This window comes from Ambystoma mexicanum, chromosome 1q (genome assembly GCF_040938575.1).
Source record: "Ambystoma mexicanum isolate Mex_15411 chromosome 1q, UKY_AmexF1_1, whole genome shotgun sequence".
NCBI lineage: Eukaryota > Metazoa > Chordata > Amphibia > Caudata > Ambystomatidae > Ambystoma > Ambystoma mexicanum.
Window position 1 is genome coordinate 662,892,837 of NC_090922.1, and position 19,242 is coordinate 662,912,078.

General features: G+C 44.3%; 1 protein-coding gene across 1 annotated transcript in view; it reads left to right on the forward strand.

The window, feature by feature from the left end:
• Window positions 1-19,242, forward strand: part of LOC138534963 (dimethylaniline monooxygenase [N-oxide-forming] 2-like) — a 346,864-nt gene that overhangs the window by 183,895 nt on the left and 143,727 nt on the right. Inside the window, exon 5 of the mRNA XM_069641259.1 lies at window positions 6,335-6,477. Coding sequence (XP_069497360.1) covers window positions 6,335-6,477 — 143 coding nt within the window. The remainder of the gene's footprint in view (window positions 1-6,334; window positions 6,478-19,242) is intronic.

Consider the following 19,242-nt stretch of genomic DNA (forward strand, 5'->3'; position numbering starts at 1 on the left):
CCGCAGGGTCCACTTCTGGCTTCCACAGGTGCAGTCAAATTCGGGAATTCTCCCAGGTATGATCATGGGATGGGGAAGGCCTGAAGTGACCTGGCAATCTGCCTGTGGGATACTTACTTATCAGGGATATGTGGAAGACAGGATGCATACATTTACAGGAGGGTGGCTGGCATAACTTGTGAGCCACAGGTTTGATTGTTTTGAGTATCTTGAATGGTCCAACATATTTTGTTGTAAACTTGGAGGGGGGCAAATGGTGGGACAAGTGGGAAGAAGATGGTTACACTTTCTCCATTCTTAAGGTCTAGGGCTTCCTGCCACTTGGCATCAGCGTATTTCTTTTTGGTGCTGTGGGCGTTCTCTAGATTCATGGAAACCTGTATTTGGTCCTTTTTTGTTTTTCTGTATAGAGTTTGTCGAGAAGCAAATGTAGTTGTCTGAGAAGGCTGCAGTTGAAATAGGAGGCCTTGATTCCTCTAACTTCCATCTTTTGGATACATCTTAAAGAGTGGTGGACAACTCTGCTTGGCTGTCTGAAGAATGGGGGTTACCAGAAAGATAATTTCTAGCCTGATAATTCCTTCACAGGCTGCACTTTGATTTTTTAGGGACAGTACAATACCTATATTGTTTGTAGGTCTAGGTATACAGGTTAGATAGAAATCCTACTGTGTGAACACATTGGCCCATCATGCTTGTCGCCGGTTCCTGCATACAAACTGTTGGAGAACCTGCACATTTTGATTCAGTTAGCCATTCTGCTCTTCATATCTTGCTCTCAATAGGATATGCCTCCATTCTTGGCATGCCTGTTTGAAGCTAGAAGTTCCTTTTCAAAGACAGAATAACTTATTTCACTACTTGTAGAAATCCAGGATAAGTGGGCTATAGGATGCATCTCACAGTGTCTTTCTGCACATACTTTGAGACCAGAACATTGGCTCGAACAGAGGCATCGGATTACACAATGAATGCTCATGTGTCTGGTTGGCACAAGACCAGTGCAGTAGAAAAGGTGTTTTAAAGTGCAGAAGGACTTGTCTGCTTTTTTAGGCCATGTAAGGTAACCGCTGTTTTAACAGATGTGGCAGGGAGACTAACCAGTTGAGAGACTTGCAGAATAAACTTTCAATACACATTGCGAAGCCTAGAAACAGCTGTATGTCTAACTGAAGTCTGTGTAGGACAGAGTTCTGCAACCTGTGGCTCTTCAGATGTTTTGGACTATGACTCCCACGATACCTCACCATTGACTATGCTGTTTAGAGCAGATGGGATTTGTAGTTCAAAACCTATGGAGAGCCAAAGGTTGCAGACGCCTCTTCTAGTGCGGCCATCACCTTGGGTCCATAGGGATTCTATCTTTGGACAGAATAAAACATAAATAAGTTATCAAAGTTTGGTCAGACACACATTTCTTGGGCCTAGGCAGGAGTGTGTTCTTCTAAACATTACAGCACTTCCAAAACATGTTGAGTATTGTCATGATAGGTTTTTGAGTAGATGAGTATGTCATTAAAAGAACAACTGAGTGGAATAAGACATCAGAAAGTATGTGGTCATTGAAGTGTTGGAAAATGGCTGGGACATTTACGAGACCAAAGGGCATAATGCCCAAAAGCTGCCCAAAAGGCAGATTTCTATCCATCTTCAACTCTTATCCTAATCAAGTGGTATCCCCCCATGGAGATCCAGTTTAGCAAACACCTGGGTGTCTTATGCTGCTTCAAGAATATGTATAGGGCATTTATCTTTACAGCTCTTTAGGTTTGTCTGCGTGTATTTTTTGAGGGCAGCGTTTTCATGTAGTGATATCGCATACATTTTTCCAATGGGAATTGAGGAATTGGGTACAAGATTTATGACACAGTCTTCTGGATTATGAGGTGGTAGCTCCTTAACCTGGTTAGAAAATGCGTCCAGAAAAAGGTGCACTTGGTTGGTACATGAGTAAGGTAGGCCAGGTGAGTCAGATTTACAGCGATTAGCTCCAGTTTGTTGGCAATTGTCTTGATACTGGAAGGCAATGGTCATACAGAGTTTGAATGCCAAGAAGAGTGTGCAGGCAGACTAGGTTATGTAGGGTTTGTTCTGAGCCATGGTCGTCCCAAAATGATAGGAAATGGACAGCTCATCAGATCTAAGGAAAGTACTTTCCGATGTTTGGCAATGGACATTTCCAGGGGTGCAGATTGTTCTATGACTGGACCAGTAACTAGGGGCTGGACAGTCTACCGTCTTTACTTCTCAGAGTATGACGCACTCTTGAGCTGATGAGTCCACCATCAATACTCCAGCTGGACCGCAGTCAACAAGGACAATCTCATGCAGGTATTGTGTTATGCACCAATGAAAGATAACTTGTGTAAGTAACAGTGACACATCTGATACTTCATTTGGGACTACAGTGGGAATGACCGGGCTGATCTGATCCTGCCTATGATCATCCTACTTTAGGAACAGGAGTTGTTTCTGAGTGTCTCGGTGGAATCAATTCCTGAGCACCTCAGTGGAATCAAAGGGCATTCACACAATAGGTGACCATTGGGTCCACAATACATGCTTAGCCTGTGCATATGCTTGCAGCAACTTCTTCAGAACATGTTCCTTGGGTGGATCCAATTTGCATGAGTTCTGGCTAAACTTGGAAAGCCAGAGTTTGTGGCGATCTACAAGGAAGATGCTATTGACCCTAATGCCTTTCTTTTTTGTGTTCTTGCAAGTGATGATCCAGTCACAAGACCATGGTAATCAATTCCTCAAGGGAAGTCAGTCTTGGAACTCAAAGCGGCTCATCTTTAATTTCTTCATTTAGTCCTTAGTGTAATAGTGTAAATTGGTCAGTTTCCGGCCACCTGTCTGCAAGTTTTCAAATCGAGCGCTGGAGGAAAGAAGATCAGAGGAGCCCTGGGAAAAACCCAGTGAAGTCTCTTTGGCTGTGTAAACCAGTTGGGGCGGTCAAACATTATTTTTTAGGAAACAACAAATCCCAGGAAATGTCCAGGCTAGGGACCCCAGAGTTCACCAGTAGTGTCACACAAGGCAATGAGGTTGGCTACTAGAAATTCTACTTCGGCACAATCTGTAGCATATGGATTCACTTTTAATCCCCATGCCCTCTCTCTGGGTGTTGGATTTACAGTTTAGTATACGTGTGAAAAATGTCTTTTTGACAATGTACTGTTTGTATACGTTCACTGGGTATTTTCTGTTATTTTAGGTGTAGTTAAGGTAATTATTGAACTAAGAGATATGTGTATATAATGAAGGTTTGTATAATTCAGTATGCCAGTCTGGTGTTAAGCCTGACTGGTCTGCCCCCACGTTAAGGTTAGTGGTTGTGCAGCCCTCACCAGATGATTGGTTGTATGAAAATTGCTTTAATAATAGGTAAGAGAAGATGATTGCTGCACGGTCCTTGACCATCTGTGGGGTAAATTAATCAGCAGGTGTGCAGGAGGGACCGGGATTGCTTATTATAGGTGCCAATTTGTATTTATTTATTTTTAATCATGTTTATGGTTCAAAGTAAAACCTTACACAATTATTACTTATTAACACACCATTACAATTTAAATTTCATCATAAAAAGCTCTTGCACAATTCATCAATATTAAAACACCAATCAAGAACTTGCATTTCATTAACTTACTCAGATTTTATAAGACATGAAATCCAAATGAATTGAAAAATTTCAAAGTATATCAAGTAACTATTGCATGAATCTTAATTTCTTTTTGGCTTTTAAAATATGAATACGTTCAAATTACTAAGACTCCTAAAAGGTGCCCGGGAAGCTTTTTCCGTTTAGAATGTCCCTCAAAAACCTTACAACTGCTATGATAATGGTCATTTTCCTACTTTCAATTTTTCTGGGCAGCAAATTATCTACAATTACAGAAGAAGAGGAGGGAACAAATCTCTCAAAATAGAGAATCCTTTTCTGCATGAGTGCCGGACATTTTATGACTAGATGGTGGAAAGTCTTTAATTCCTGTTCTTTGCAGAACCTACAATTTCATTCCATCTTTGGGATTCCCATCCTTGGCCCCACGACTTCCATCCAATGCACACATTGGAAGCGAAATCTGATCTAATCGGCACACGTTCTATCGTCCTATTTCTCTGCTGGATGCACCAAGTAAGATATTTGCCTGGATTATTTTGCGGGAATTTAACAACTGGACACAAAAAACCTTTACTCGAGATCCCTTGCAGTCTGGGTTTGTGACAGGTTTGGGCAAAATCCCAAATATTATCACCTTAATTATGCTGAAATCACAATGTGCAAAGGAAAATCAAGTTTTATACATGGCCTTTGTGGATTTCAAGATCGCTTTTGGTTAAACACCCAACATCCAAAATGGCATGTGCTTTAAGCCAGATTCTGGAAAAAGGTCCTAAGATTACCCACATGTACACCAATGCCTATTCTGCGACACAAACTGGGTTTGTCATTGTTAGCAGACTATGTCACATGGAAAAAATGCACCTTTCTTTGTAAATGCTTATTGAGTCTGCAACTAAACAATATCTTAGGGATAGTATCTCACTATCTGTTAATCTCAACATATCCCTTCTCGCAACAATGGTGTCTGGAAGTTTATAAGAATCTATCAGACGCAAGTATTAGTGTGCACATGTTGCTTGACAATCCAATACAAGCCAAAAAGAAATTACATCAGTACAATTGGATTGTGAACACAGATAAATGTATTACATATAACAACTTCTCTACTGCATTGTTTGGACACAAGAGGCATCGCCTATTGTCAGATTATGTGGTTCAATTTCCATTGCCATATATAAGAAACAAGTATTTAAGATTCAGACTAAATCTATGGCCCACCAATTACATTTTGGCTAGGAGAAAACAGATATCAAAAGATCAAAATTTCTGTCGATTTTGCAAAAATATTAAGCAGATAGAGACGCTGGAACATATTATAGTTTCTTGCCCCGATTTGGAGTCGTTGAGAAACTAATTTTTCTCAAATACATTATACATCTATACACCGACTGATCATGGGGACATATGGCGACGCCTCTTCTGCAGCACAAAATTTTCTGTGAGAAAAGCGAGTGTTCATTTCTTGATTTGTTTATTTCCAGATTAACTCTAACAATCGAGACAGGAATCTGCAAGATGTAAATTTATACATTGATAAATTGTAAATAGGAATGTATGAATTATGTAAGTTTTTATGCAATTTTGTAAATATAAATTGAAAATTTGATAGGTTGAATCAAATCAGCCAAACAAATAATAACAAAAAAAAAAATAGGGGCGTTTATCAGTCACATTAGTATGTTGTGTGGCAATGTCTCTATATAAAGCCAGTCTTTGGACATCTTTTCATCACAGATTCTGTCACATTGCTTCTAGACCCTTTTCGATTTCTGCAATAGGACATCCCCTTGAATATTATTATTATTCAGTTTTTATTACGTGCCACGTGCCCAAGGGCCTGAGAGCACACATTGGCTTTTAAAAGACATAACTCCCAATCCGATATCAACTCAGTCAGCATTTTCAAGTTCCCTTGATTCATCACTTTCTTTAACCCTCCAAATAGGGTATTTTCTGCTCCCTCATTAAAGTGGCAAATGACATGTTGAATTTGAGCGGCATCCCATTCAACTATACTAACTCTGTTTAATTAGCCACCCCCAAGTCTCTTTGGAAACTTCAAGCTGTGCAGGTCAATGCTGCCTGATTTATCTACAATCTTAAGTCTCCCAGTCACATCTCTTCCTCGATCACAGCTTTTCTGGCTACCCATTGCCTCACAAATCCAATTCAAGCTTCTTTACCTAACCCGCAACCAAGTAACTACACACCTGCAATTCATCAAGACCTGCTTTCAAGCAAGACCTCCCAGATCTTTGCATCTAAGCTAAGTGGTGTTAAATGCAATGTCAGCCGTCTCAGCCATGAATGCATAAGATAGAACACCACACCGTTCTCATGTAGGAAACATAACCACTCTGTCCTCGCCTCTCAAAACCTCACGAAAGGTCCAGCAGCCAAATGCTCCTCCCCACGGTTCAATGCCCTGACGTAGAGCAACCAACAGGTTGCTACCAATCTCTAATTGGAAAAAAAAAAATAATTTGCAACCTGTAGGTCTTGGAGTCCTCCAAGATATTTCATTCAGCATTTATTCATAGTTATTTGGTGTTTATATAGCGCTAGATATATCGGTACACAGTCTCGCCTAATGACAAAACCATGCTAGCTTTTGAGTTATGTGGATGGATTGCATCACCCGAGCAGGTATTTATATGAATTTTGCACTCCCTTGTTTATATGGCATAACTCTTGTCTCAACAGGGCTGGAAAGGTTTAAAGGCACGCTCTTGCATAGCAGAGAATACAAGCAGCCAACTGCGTTCCAGGGAAAGCGAGTTCTTGTGGTTGGAATCGGAAACAGTGGAGTTGATATAGCTACAGACCTCAGTGACCTGGCGGCCAAGGTACAGGAAGGTTTGCATGCTACACTTGGGGCGCTGGGGGGGGGGCTTGTGCGAGGTGGACAGTATGCATCTTCCCCCAAACCACGCATTGGGTGCGAGGCACTTGAACAATGAGCAACATTTGTTAAACCTAACCTGTATTGACTCTGATTTTCATTTATGTCAACCGCACTGGTAACGGATGTCATAGCAACATAGCAGACACCCAGAAAGTCCTGCATTATGAGCAGTGCTGGTAGTAATAAAAATACATGATATTATAAATACCTCATATTTTTTAAAATACCATGTAGTTGTGAGTTGGGTTTTCATGGGATATTGACTTCATGGGTACACAAAAAGCACTTATTTGCCCCATCTAGAGTTTACTATGTGCTCCACAGCAGACTTCGATTTTCTTTGACGTTTAACACTGGGGGTGCCCCAGAAACTCGTAGAAGCCACTCCTGGCCCAGAAGCTGGAGCACACTGCCGCTATGTAGCAGGCTGGACTCCATCCTCATCCCGAGAAATGCCTCAGACTGATCTTTGGACCACCATCTGATATGCCTCAGATGGCAGTCCACCTCCTTCACCAGTCTCTTCCAGCCAACCAATTCAGTGTGGTGCCAAATTCCTTTTATGGCAGCACAGGGTCACACTATTGTCCATGTTACCCATGGGATTGGCAGATGTTTTCCACTTGGCAAAGTGACAAGTGTCCTGGTGCCCCCCTTAAAAGGGGACAGTTGCAAAATAGACAATTTTGTAAAACAAAGTACTCACAACAACATACATTTTAAAATGGAGACATTGATTATCTCATGGCATTTTTTAAAGCTTTTAAGGAATGAGTGGTAAAAAGTAAACTGTGCATTTTTTTTTACATATGTGACACCCACATTTCAGCACAGTGACAAGGAAATTCATTACACTTTGCTTTCAAATATGTCTTCAATAAGGGTATGTTTTCTGCCTTTTGTCTGTGTGTTCCTTACACCCTCCCCCTTCTTGAATATTCTTCAAGGTTAAGGTAGATCTCGGTAGTGTTTAGGAGGTTGTCCCTCTCCCAACCTTCCTCCCATAAGAGGCCTTAGGGACTTGAGGCACAATGCAGGAGAGTGCGTTATGGATAGGTCACGTTAAAGTTTAAAGTGATTAGGCTGTGACATTTAGTGTAGCTATCTAGGTAGGTAGCGTACTGGGTATTTCCTCAACACATTAGAACCTCTGATTGGATTCCTCATCATCATAATGGTTTCAAGTTCTGGATCATGGGCTCTGCTGTCCAGCATAAATGCTTCTTACTCCTTCTGCAGGGCCTGGATGGCCAGGTTTGATGTGGCTTACAGTTGGTTATGTGGGCCAATGGGTGATTTATTATTCATATAATGTTAGTTCATTTTTGCAATACTTTGTTGGACTCTCAGGGAGTTTAATGGCCTTCAGCTGTGCTGATTTTCATCTTCGGTTCATCTTGCTCTTTGGTGTCCTCCCCTGGTTTGTCTGAATGACACCTAGTGGTGAGTCTCCTTGGTGATGGGTCCCCTGCAGGAGTTTCAAACAGAATGATAACCTTGTATTCTTAAGATAGGGGATGTTTGTTATTATCTTCTTTTTTCCTAGAGATTCTAAACCGGTTGACTGGGGAGTTGGTGGTCAACCAAGTAGTGTTGACTACTAGAGGCCACCTACCTTGTTCTGTCCTTTTCCCACGCTTCTTATTAGGACCTGTTCTCAAGGCTGAAGGTATGTTTGGCAAGCCTTGATGTCACACCACATTTTGTTGCTGGCTCCATTCTTCCCTGCGGAGGCCTTTGACATCTGAAAGACTGAGTTGATCTGGTGTTTCACGCTGTCAACATATTTGAGGTAGTTTTCCAAACCAGTCCTGGGTGATTGTCAGGACCCATGGGTTTCGTGGGCTGGTCTCCGCTCAGTCAGGCTGACAGAGTACGCCAGGCCTGGTGAGTCCCAGGGCGTCTTTCACAACATTCCTCCTGTGTGTAGTACATTTTCCAGAGGACTGTGTGCACCAGTGTGGGATGCAATGATGTCGCTATGCATCGACGTCCAACCAATTGGTGTGCATCCCGGATTGGTCTCTCCCAGTGGCAGTGATTGCAAAAAGGACTGAGGGGGCAAGCACAGAATTTCTCAAAGTCAACCTTTTGGCTGTTTTTCCTGTCCGTTGCTTTTCTGCTCTAGCATTCTACCATCTCTACGTTTCCTTGACCCTAGATTTCTGGTTTAACTGATTGTGTCTTTGATTGCCCTTTCTGAATTTGGTTGCCTTCTGTGGATTGGATTTCTGGTAGAACAGCCTGTCCTTCTGGATTGCTACTGGTACTGTGTTTTTTTGATTATTTGGCCTTGCCCTCTGGAACTTTGGATCCTTGGTTACTTTCTTTTGTTCCACTCCCATTAGTTTCCATCCTCTTTCCACCCTGGTTAGCCCCCTGCTTGCTGAGACGTGTTTTATCTGGTTGGCTGCATACTTTTATGGGCAGTTCTCTGGTCTCTGGACTGTGCATCAAACCTGGTAGGAGGTCTACGTTAATTTCCTTTAGGTTCTTCTGTGCTGTTGTTCCATCATGCAGGTAGGAGAACAGGAACCCTGGGGATTGGGTGTAGATGGTTACTTATCATTGCTATAAAGTCGGTTTATCTGATTCTCTTGTTTTCCTTCCTTACAGCCTGGGAGAGCATCTGGCATTTTCCCTCCTGCCTGTTCATATGAGCCCCTAACCCCATGAATATCGGTTCACAAAGGCTGTGCTCTCGGGAGGAAAATTGCCCTGTAATAGGAGACCCACTGCCTCCGATATGTCTCTGTGTCACAGGCAGCTGGTTCACGACAGAGATGCCAAAGCACAGGGCAATGGGAGTATGGGTGTCTCTCACGAACATGAGAAATTAGGGAGTATGACCAGTGTGACCAGTGATGACATTCTTCATATAATTAAATACATGCGTCAGTGCTACAATATGTTGGATCCACTTGGTCTTTCCTTGCTCTAACAGTGCACAGCATGTCGAGTGTTCTGTTGAAGCGCTTTATCTGACCATCTCCTTGTGAGTGGTAAGGGTACAAATGGGTCTTGATGTTCATATGGAGTCTTGATGGTCAACAGTAATGGATGAAGATGTTTTCCCTCATTGCATTACCAATGGTGGTGGTCTTCTGGTCTTTGGTTATCTAGGCTTGCGTGTCCCTCGTGAATTAATCTGTGAGCACAAAGTACCTTGCACATTGTACTGATATCAAGCTCTAAGTACAGGAAGCAAGTACAAACCATATCCATCTATGGAATTGCAGGTAAGCTGCTTGACAGACTGCAGCCTTACTGGCAATGCAGTAGTTGCACAATTTGCAGTATTTCTTTTTATATCCATTGTCAGTAGAAGCAGGGCTAGATGGGTTATTTCAATTTACAGATGGCTTTCTGGTCATGATGCATATGGACCAAAGAATATTGATGTTGGCGGCCGAGCACCAGACAACACAACTGCTTTTCTTGGGTCTGTATCTCTTTGTAGTGGATACCCAGTTTAAAAGATCAGGATTTCTCATTCCTTGCCAAAAGCCTGCTGGGTGGCATTGTCTATGTGGTTGAAAGATCTGCTCCATCTCTTTCGCTTTCAGGACAGCTGAGATGCTTGATCAGCAAGATGGTCTTCGAGCAGCTTGATTCTTTAATGTTTTGGAAGAAGCTTAGACTTGTGAAGTTGCAGTTTTCCAAGGTAGTCCCAACAGGAGTCCCTCTGACAGTCAATCATTCTGGCTCAGTCTGGTGTGGTACTTCCGCAGCGTGCAGAGTGTCTGCACTGCTGCATCTAGAATGGTTACAATTTGGGGTTTTCTTTTGGGTTGTGTGACAAGTGGGACAAAGAGTTGGCTTTGATGTTACTGACCCTGAGGTGTTACATAAGCTGTAAATCATACATTGGCAGGGCAGGAAAATCAATGATGGCTGCTGAAATTCAGCCTTGGGAACTTGAGGATTTACAACAGTGGATTATTGTCTGTATGCACAGTGAATCCCGACCCCATACTTGTAGATCAAAGCTTTTCTGAGACTGACTACTTAAGTGCCAGGAACTTCCTTGTGTGTAGAGTTGTTTTTCTCTGATGCATTCAGCTGGTGAATGGTGTAACCGGGTCATGGATTTAACCATGTCCAGGCATCACAGGGACAACTCTCTTAACCTGACATTAGGTAGCCTACAAGGGTAAAGCCAGAGTCAGAACTAGCCTACGGGTTTTTTAAGGGGGAGTTGAAAGTGACCCCAATCCCTGAATGTCGAGGATGTTTGGCGTTGTTTGCTGATTGGCACCACTGTCCTCTTCTCAGTGCCTAGTACCCTCTGCCCTAAGCATTTCTTCCTCAGTTTCAGGTGGTTCTACAGAGCCTTGGGGAATAGTGTGGCCCGTTATCCCAACAATAGACCCGGAGACTACAGCTACCAACATGCCCCTCACTTCTTATACCACCATAATGGCCAGTGAACAACAGGCAGCAGCCCCTCCCAGAGACCAACAGTAAGGGCCATGAGCACGGGGTCCCCATCATAAGCAGCAGAAGAGAAGAAACCTTGAACGGGAAAGGACTCAAACTAACATGATCCATCTGAAGTCAACCGTTTAATCAGCAAAACCACCAGACCGTGGCATGGGGTGGTCCTGGGGAGTAGGAGACACCCTCCAGCCTGGGCCAGGCAGCCTGAATCCATGGGACATGGTCCTGTCGCATGTTGGCCTGCACTGGGACCATGCACAGTGGGCCTTGAAGAAAGAAATCCTCCTGGGCCACTGATGACAGGTGCAGCCCAGAAGGTGAAGAGTAGGATTTTGACTAGAATTTACCAATACTTTTGTTTTAGAACTGTAGAACAGTTCCGACATTGTGAGCGTCTCCCCTACAAAATGAGTTTCAATAGGATCTATTAATATTTATGAATAGTTCATAAATAATATAAATATTAATAACTTAGTCAAATATCCTACACATTCCTGCCACATATGCATGAAGTAGGCTTTATCGTGGGAATCTAAAAAATCACATTTCATTGATGGGAAAAGTTAGTGCCGGAAGATGTGGAAGAAAATATGATTGAGTTCAAATTGTCTGGAGACACCCCCTTATCACATGGACAGATTATTATCAACCTATGATATCATGGGGTGTATTCTCTCGAGTGTCAACCTGTTAAGTGAGACAATTGAAAGATGTCCCCAATCAGAAATGGTGCTGTAAATATGGCATACTGTGGGAAAATGGGAACCTATTTAAGTAGAAAACTGCAGGAAGTAGAGGGAGCACTCTGGGATTTTGAAGGCTACAGGAGGAGGAACCTCTGTCCAACTGGATGAGCACTGAGGTGGAATGACCTCTTCAGATGCAAGAGACCATGGGTATTGAAGCCTGAAGCAGAATTTACCTGAGGCTGACATAATTCCCAGAGGTACATAAAGCAGAGATTGAAGGGACCTAGCTGAATAATCAAAATGTGTCATGGCCACGGGCCCCAGAACACAAAAACCACATCATTTTGTGATGGGGGAAATAAGTCACTTGACCCACTTATGTCCCCTTTGGGCCTCATAAACACAGGGGCCCTGGCTGGACTCAGTGCTGGCGGATTTGGCACCAGGCTCATATAGAGATGTGAGCAGGAACACTTTATTTCAGTGCTGGAGTGCTTTTATTTTACAAGAACTTTCCTTTCAGGTGCTGGAAGCCGTTATTCCAGAGAACATCCCCATGTGCTGACTCATCTGGTGTGGCTCCCTAGACCTGGTATTCTGGTGCTGATTTATTGGGTGTGGCAGGGCGTGGCAGCAGGCAGCAGGCAGCCAGAGCTACTGGCCGTGGCCAGGAACAAGACTATATAAAACCCACCGATCCCTCAAGCAAACTCTTCACGTTACTTTTGCACCTCAGTGCAACGTGGCACTCACCGCTGCCTGGACCAGCTACTTAACTTGTGATCCTGCAACACCAGAATCCTTACCTGGACCCTGGCTCGCATCTCACGGCAACGCTCTATCTTCTTGGCAGATCCCGAATCGACGCTGCAGCACCTGCGCTCTCTGTCCCACAAAGCCAAAGTCCTGAAATGAGAAAAGAAGACAAGACAAGGTTAGAACACCCAACCCAGGGTCGCGCCGCATTTAAAACCCAACGTGCACCCTAAGGCACCATTAAAGGCTACTTACAAGATGTCAGACCATCTCAGCCCCGTTACTCTGTACCGCCAGCTCAGCTTCTTCTACCGCAGCTACCGCCGGCACCGCTACACCATCTGCAAGGGGAGAGAGCAGAGAAAAGAGACATTACATACAAAGGACAGAGAACAAACTTTACAAATGCAATTACAACAGCCGGAAGACAAGCGGGCAAGTGGAAACCAGGGAAACAGTTAGCAGCAGGACGGAGAGCCCATCATCATCATTTAGCAGGTGAGCCTCAAGAGTAGAGCAACCCCAGGGAAGCCACATTCAGGGAGAAGAGGTCTGGAGAAGGGGTCAGGGACCACAGGCTGCATACTCATACGACCCTCCTTATATTCACGCAGGAACCGCACTGCTCATCAATGCAGTTCCCCACACAGACGCAGAGGGAGGAACAGACAAGAGGAGTTTCATCCCTGGGAGGGCTGCGACCATGCCCAACACCTCCACAGAGACCAGATGAGCGTAACAGTTGTTGAATGTTGTTCAGGGAATCCAATATAAGATAAACCTCCATGCAACTTGCATTGGAAGCACAAGAAACTGGGAAGGACTAAGGTGATTAGCTTGGCAATCTGGAGAAAGACAGACCACTTCATCTGTCATCAAAGAAATTCATTGGGAGCAGCACCACAAAACAATCTCATGCTCAAGACCTCTGGTTGATGGGCTTCACCCACCCACATGGGCTTATTTTATGAGAAACACTCCTACACATACATTGAAATATATTCCAGTTGAGTTAACCAAACTCAGAAAAATCTGGGTTGGCAACATGGTAGAAATGCCTGGGGTTTAGAACAGAAGCTTCAAAGGAAATCAATGGATTTAAAATGTTAACTATGAACTCTGCTTGCCCATCAATACCATCTGCCTAGAGTTAATAGAAAATGAGCAATGATTCTCTCTTTAATGGATAATATGGGCAGCTCCTCTCTCCTTCTCAGCGGTATGTTGAAGCCAGCGATGCATGGCTGTGGGGACGTTCCTTCGATGTGTGTGTCTCTCTCTCTGAGGCAGGATAATTGGCTTCCATTTCCTCATCTCAAATTTTGGGCATGTGACTTTTTCTCTCCTCAGTGTTTCCGTTTGCCTCCTGGATAGGATGCGTTGACCCTAAAAAACAAAAATTTAAAAAATATAGGGATACTGTCATGAAATTTGAGGCAAGGATTGAAAAGAGATGGTTTGCGCAGAAGCATGCTGCCACTGGGAACTGTGCAGGAATTGGGATCCTCTTATCTGTCACTTCTATCGGGTTGAGTGCTGATTTCTTCCTGTTCCTCCAACCTCCTGTAGAGAAGAGTTCTCATCCCTTGCTGACCTTGTTACACCATATTTTGCAAATTGTGATGAATCCCAGGGTATTTTCACTGATTCCATTGGGGAAGCCCATTCCCACGAGGCCGTGAACTAAGTGTTCCCCTGGCGGTGGTACTCAGCGGGTGGACCTAATGGGTATAGAAACACTCTCCATGGGCCAGCGATGGTCTTTCCTTGCTCTAACAGTGCACAGCATGTCGAGTGTTCTGTTGAAGCGCTTTATCTGACCATCTCCTTGTGAGTGGTAAAGGTACAAATGGGTCTTGATGGTCATATGGAGTCTTGATGGTCAACAGTAATGGATGAAGATGTTTTCCCACATTGCATTACCAATGGTGGTGGTCTTCTGGTCTTTGGTTATCTAGGCTTGCGTGTCCCTCGTGAATTAATCTGTGAGCACAAAGTACCTTGCACATTGTACTGATATCAAGCTCTAAGTACAGGAAGCAAGTACAAACCATATCCATCTATGGAATTGCAGGTAAGCTGCTTGACAGACTGCAGCCTTACTGGCAATGCAGTAGTTGCACAATTTCCAGTATTTCTTTTTATATCCATTGTCAGTAGAAGCAGGGCTAGATGGGTTATTTCAATTTACAGATGGCTTTCTGGTCATGATGCATATGGACCAAAGAATATTGATGTTGGCGGCCGAGCACCAGACAACACAACTGCTTTTCTTGGGTCTGTATCTCTTTGTAGTGGATACCCAGTTTAAAAGATCAGGATTTCTCATTCCTTGCCAAAAGCCTGCTGGGTGGCATTGTCTATGTGGTTGAAAGATCTGCTCCATCTCTTTCGCTTTCAGGACAGCTGAGATGCTTGATCATCAAGATGGTCTTCGAGCAGCTTGATTCTTTAATGTTTTGGAAGAAGCTTAGACTTGTGAAGTTGCAGTTTTCCAAGGTAGTCCCAACAGGAGTCCCTCTGACAGTCAATCATTCTGGCTCAGTCTGGTGTGGTACTTCCACAGCGTGCAGAGTGTCTGCACTGCTGCATCTAGAATGGTTACAATTTGGGGTTTTCTTTTGGGTTGTGTGACAAGTGGGACAAAGAGTTGGCTTTGATGTTACTGACCCTGAGGTGTTACATAAGCTGTAAATCATACATTGGCAGGGCAGGAAAATCAATGATGGCTGCTGAAATTCAGCCTTGGGAACTTGAGGATTTACAACAGTGGATTATTGTCTGTATGCACAGTGAATCCCGACCCCATACTTGTAGATCAAAGCTTTTCTGAGACTGACTACTTAAGTGCCAGGAACTTCCTTGTGTGTAGAGTTGTTTTTCTCTGATGCATTCAGCTGGTGAATGGTGTGACCGGGTCATGGATTTAACCATGTCCGGGCATCACAGGGACAACTCTCTTAACCTGACATTAGGTAGCCTACAAGGGTAAAGCCAGAGTCAGAACTAGCCTATGGGTTTTTTAAGGGGGAGTTGAAAGTGACCCCAATCCCTGAATGTCGAGGATGTTTGGCGTTGTTTGCTGATTGGCACCACTGTCCTCTTCTCAGTGCCTAGTACCCTCTGCCCTAAGCATTTCTTCCTCGGTTTCAGGTGGTTCTACAGAGCCTTGGGGAATAGTGTGGCCCGTTATCCCAACAATAGACCCGGAGACTACAGCTACCAACATGCCCCACACTTCTTATACCACCATAATGGCCAGTGAACAACAGGCAGCAGCCCCTCCCAGAGACCAACAGTAAGGGCCATGAGCACGGGGTCCCCATCATAAGCAGCAGAAGAGAAGAAACCTTGAACGGGAAAGGACTCAAACTAACATGATCCATCTGAAGTCAACCGTTTAATCAGCAAAACCACCAGACCGTGGCATGGGGTGGTCCTGGGGAGTAGGAGACACCTTCCAGCCTGGGCCAGGCAGCCTGAATCCATGGGACATGGTCCTGTCGCATGTTGGCCTGCACTGGGACCATGCACAGTGGGCCTTGAAGAAAGAAATCCTCCTGGGCCACTGATGACAGGTGCAGCCCAGAAGGTAAAGAGTAGGATTTTGACTAGAATTTACCAATACTTTTGTTTTAGAACTGTACAACTGTTCCGACATTGTGAGCGTCTCCCCTACAAAATGAGTTTCAATAGGATCTATTAATATTTATGAATAGTTCATAAATAATATAAATATTAATAACTTAGTCAAATATCCTACACATTCCTGCCACATATGCATGAAGTAGGCTTTATCGTGGGAATCTAAAAAATCACATTTCATTGATGGGAAATGTTAGTGCCGGAAGATGTGGAAGAAAATATGATTGAGTTCAAATTGTCTGGAGACACCCCCTTATCACATGGACAGATTATTATCAACCTATGATATCATGGGGTGTATTCTCTCGAGTGTCAACCTGTTAAGTGAGACAATTGAAAGATGTCCCCAATCAGAAATGGTGCTGTAAATATGGCATACTGTGGGAAAATGGGAACCTATTTAAGTAGAAAACTGCAGGAAGTAGAGGGAGCACTCTGGGATTTTGAAGGCTACAGGAGGAGGAACCTCTGTCCAACTGGATGAGCACTGAGGTGGAATGACCTCTTCAGATGCAAGAGACCATGGGTATTGAAGCCTGAAGCAGAATTTACCTGAGGCTGACATAATTCCCAGAGGTACATAAAGCAGAGATTGAAGGGACCTAGCTGAATAATCAAAATGTGTCATGGCCACGGGCCCCAGAACACAAAAACCACATCATTTTGTGATGGGGGAAATAAGTCACTTGACCCACTTATGTCCCCTTTGGGCCTCATAAACACAGGGGCCCTGGCTGGACTCATTGCTGGCGGATTTGGCACCAGGCTCATATAGAGATGTGAGCAGGAACACTTTATTTCAGTGCTGGAGTGCTTTTATTTTACAAGAACTTTCCTTTCAGGTGCTGGAAGCCGTTATTCCAGAGAACATCCCCATGTGCTGACTCATCGGGTGTGGCTCCCTAGACCTGGTATTCTGGTGCTGATTTATTGGGTGTGGCAGGGCGTGGCAGCAGGCAGCAGGCAGCCAGAGCTACTGGCCGTGGCCAGGAACAAGACTATATAAAACCCACCGATCCCTCAAGCAAACTCTTCACGTTACTTTTGCACCTCAGTGCAACGTGGCACTCACCGCTGCCTGGACCAGCTACTTAACTTGTGATCCTGCAACACCAGAATCCTTACCTGGACCCTGGCTCGCATCTCACGGCAACGCTCTATCTTCTTGGCCCATCCCGAACCGACGCTGCAGCACCTGCGCTCTCTGTCCCACAAAGCCAAAGTCCTGAAATGAGAAAAGAAGACAAGACAAGACCAAACCCAGGGTCGCGCCGCATTTAAAACCCAACGTGCACCCTAAGGCACCATTAAAGGCTACTTACAAGATGTCAGACCATCTCAGCCCCGTTACTCTGTACCGCCAGCTCTGCTTCTTCTACCGCAGCTACCGCCGGCACCGCTACACCATCTGCAAGGGGAGAGAGCAGAGAAAAGAGACATTACATACAAAGGACAGAGAACAAACTTTACAAATGCAATTACAACAGCCGGAAGACAAGCGGGCAAGTGGAAACCAGGGAAACAGTTAGCAGCAGGACGGAGAGCCCATCATCATCATTTAGCAGGTGAGCCTCAAGAGTAGAGCAACCCCAGGGAAGCCACATTCAGGGAGAAGAGGTCTGGAGAAGGGGTCAGGGACCACAGGCTGCATACTCATACGACCCTCCTTATATTCACGCAGGAACCGCACAGCTCATCAATGCAGTTCCCCACACAGACGCAGAGGGAGGAACAGACAAGAGGAGATTCATCCCTGGGAGGGCTGCGACCATGCCCAACACCTCCACAGAGACCAGATGAGCGTAACAGTTGTTGAATGTTGTTCAGGGAATCCAATATAAGCTAAACCTCCATGCAACTTGCATTGGAAGCACAAGAAACTGGGAAGGACTAAGGTGATTAGCTTGGCAATCTGGAGAAAGACAGACCACTTCATCTGTCATCAAAGAAATTCATTGGGAGCAGCACCACAAAACAATCTCATGCTCAAGACCTCTGGTTGATGGGCTTCACCCACCCACATGGGCTTATTTTATGAGAAACACTCCTACACATACATTGAAATATATTCCAGTTGAGTTAACCAAACTCAGAAAAATCTGGGTTGGCAACATGGTAGAAATGCCTGGGGTTTAGAACAGAAGCTTCAAAGGAAATCAATGGATTTAAAATGTTAACTATGAACTCTGCTTGCCCATCAATACCATCTGCCTAGAGTTAATAGAAAATGAGCAATGATTCTCTCTTTAATGGATAATATGGGCAGCTCCTCTCTCCTTCTCAGCGGTATGTTGAAGCCAGCGATGCATGGCTGTGGGGACGTTCCTTCGATGTGTGTGTCTCTCTCTCTGAGGCAGGATAATTGGCTTCCATTTCCTCATCTCAAATTTTGGGCATGTGACTTTTTCTCTCCTCAGTGTTTCCGTTTGCCTCCTGGATAGGATGTGTTGACCCTAAAAAACAAAAATTTAAAAAATATAGGGATACTGTCATGAAATTTGAGGCAAGGATGAAAAGAGATGGTTTGCGCAGAAGCATGCTGCCACTGGGAACTGTGCAGGAATTGGGATCCTCTTATCTGTCACTTCTATCGGGTTGAGTGCTGATTTCTTCCTGTTCCTCCAACCTCCTGTAGAGAAGAGTTCTCATCCCTTGCTGACCTTGTTACACCATATTTTGCAAATTGTGATGAATCCCATGGTATTTTCACTGATTCCATTGGGGAAGCCCATTCCCACGAGGCCGTGAACTAAGTGCCCCCCTGGCGGTGGTACTCAGCGGGTGGACCTAATGGGTATAGAAACACTCTCCATGGGACCAGCGATGGTCTTTCCTTGCTCTAACAGTGCACAGCATGTCGAGTGTTCTGTTGAAGCGCTTTATCTGACCATCTCCTTGTGAGTGGTAAAGGTACAAATGGGTCTTGATGGTCATATGGAGTCTTGATGGTCAACAGTAATGGATGAAGATGTTTTCCCACATTGCATTACCAATGGTGGTGGTCTTCTGGTCTTTGGTTATCTAGGCTTGCGTGTCCCTCGTGAATTAATCTGTGAGCACAAAGTACCTTGCACATTGTACTGATATCAAGCTCTAAGTACAGGAAGGAAGTACAAACCATATCCATCTATGGAATTGCAGGTAAGCTGCTTGACAGACTGCAGCCTTACTGGCAA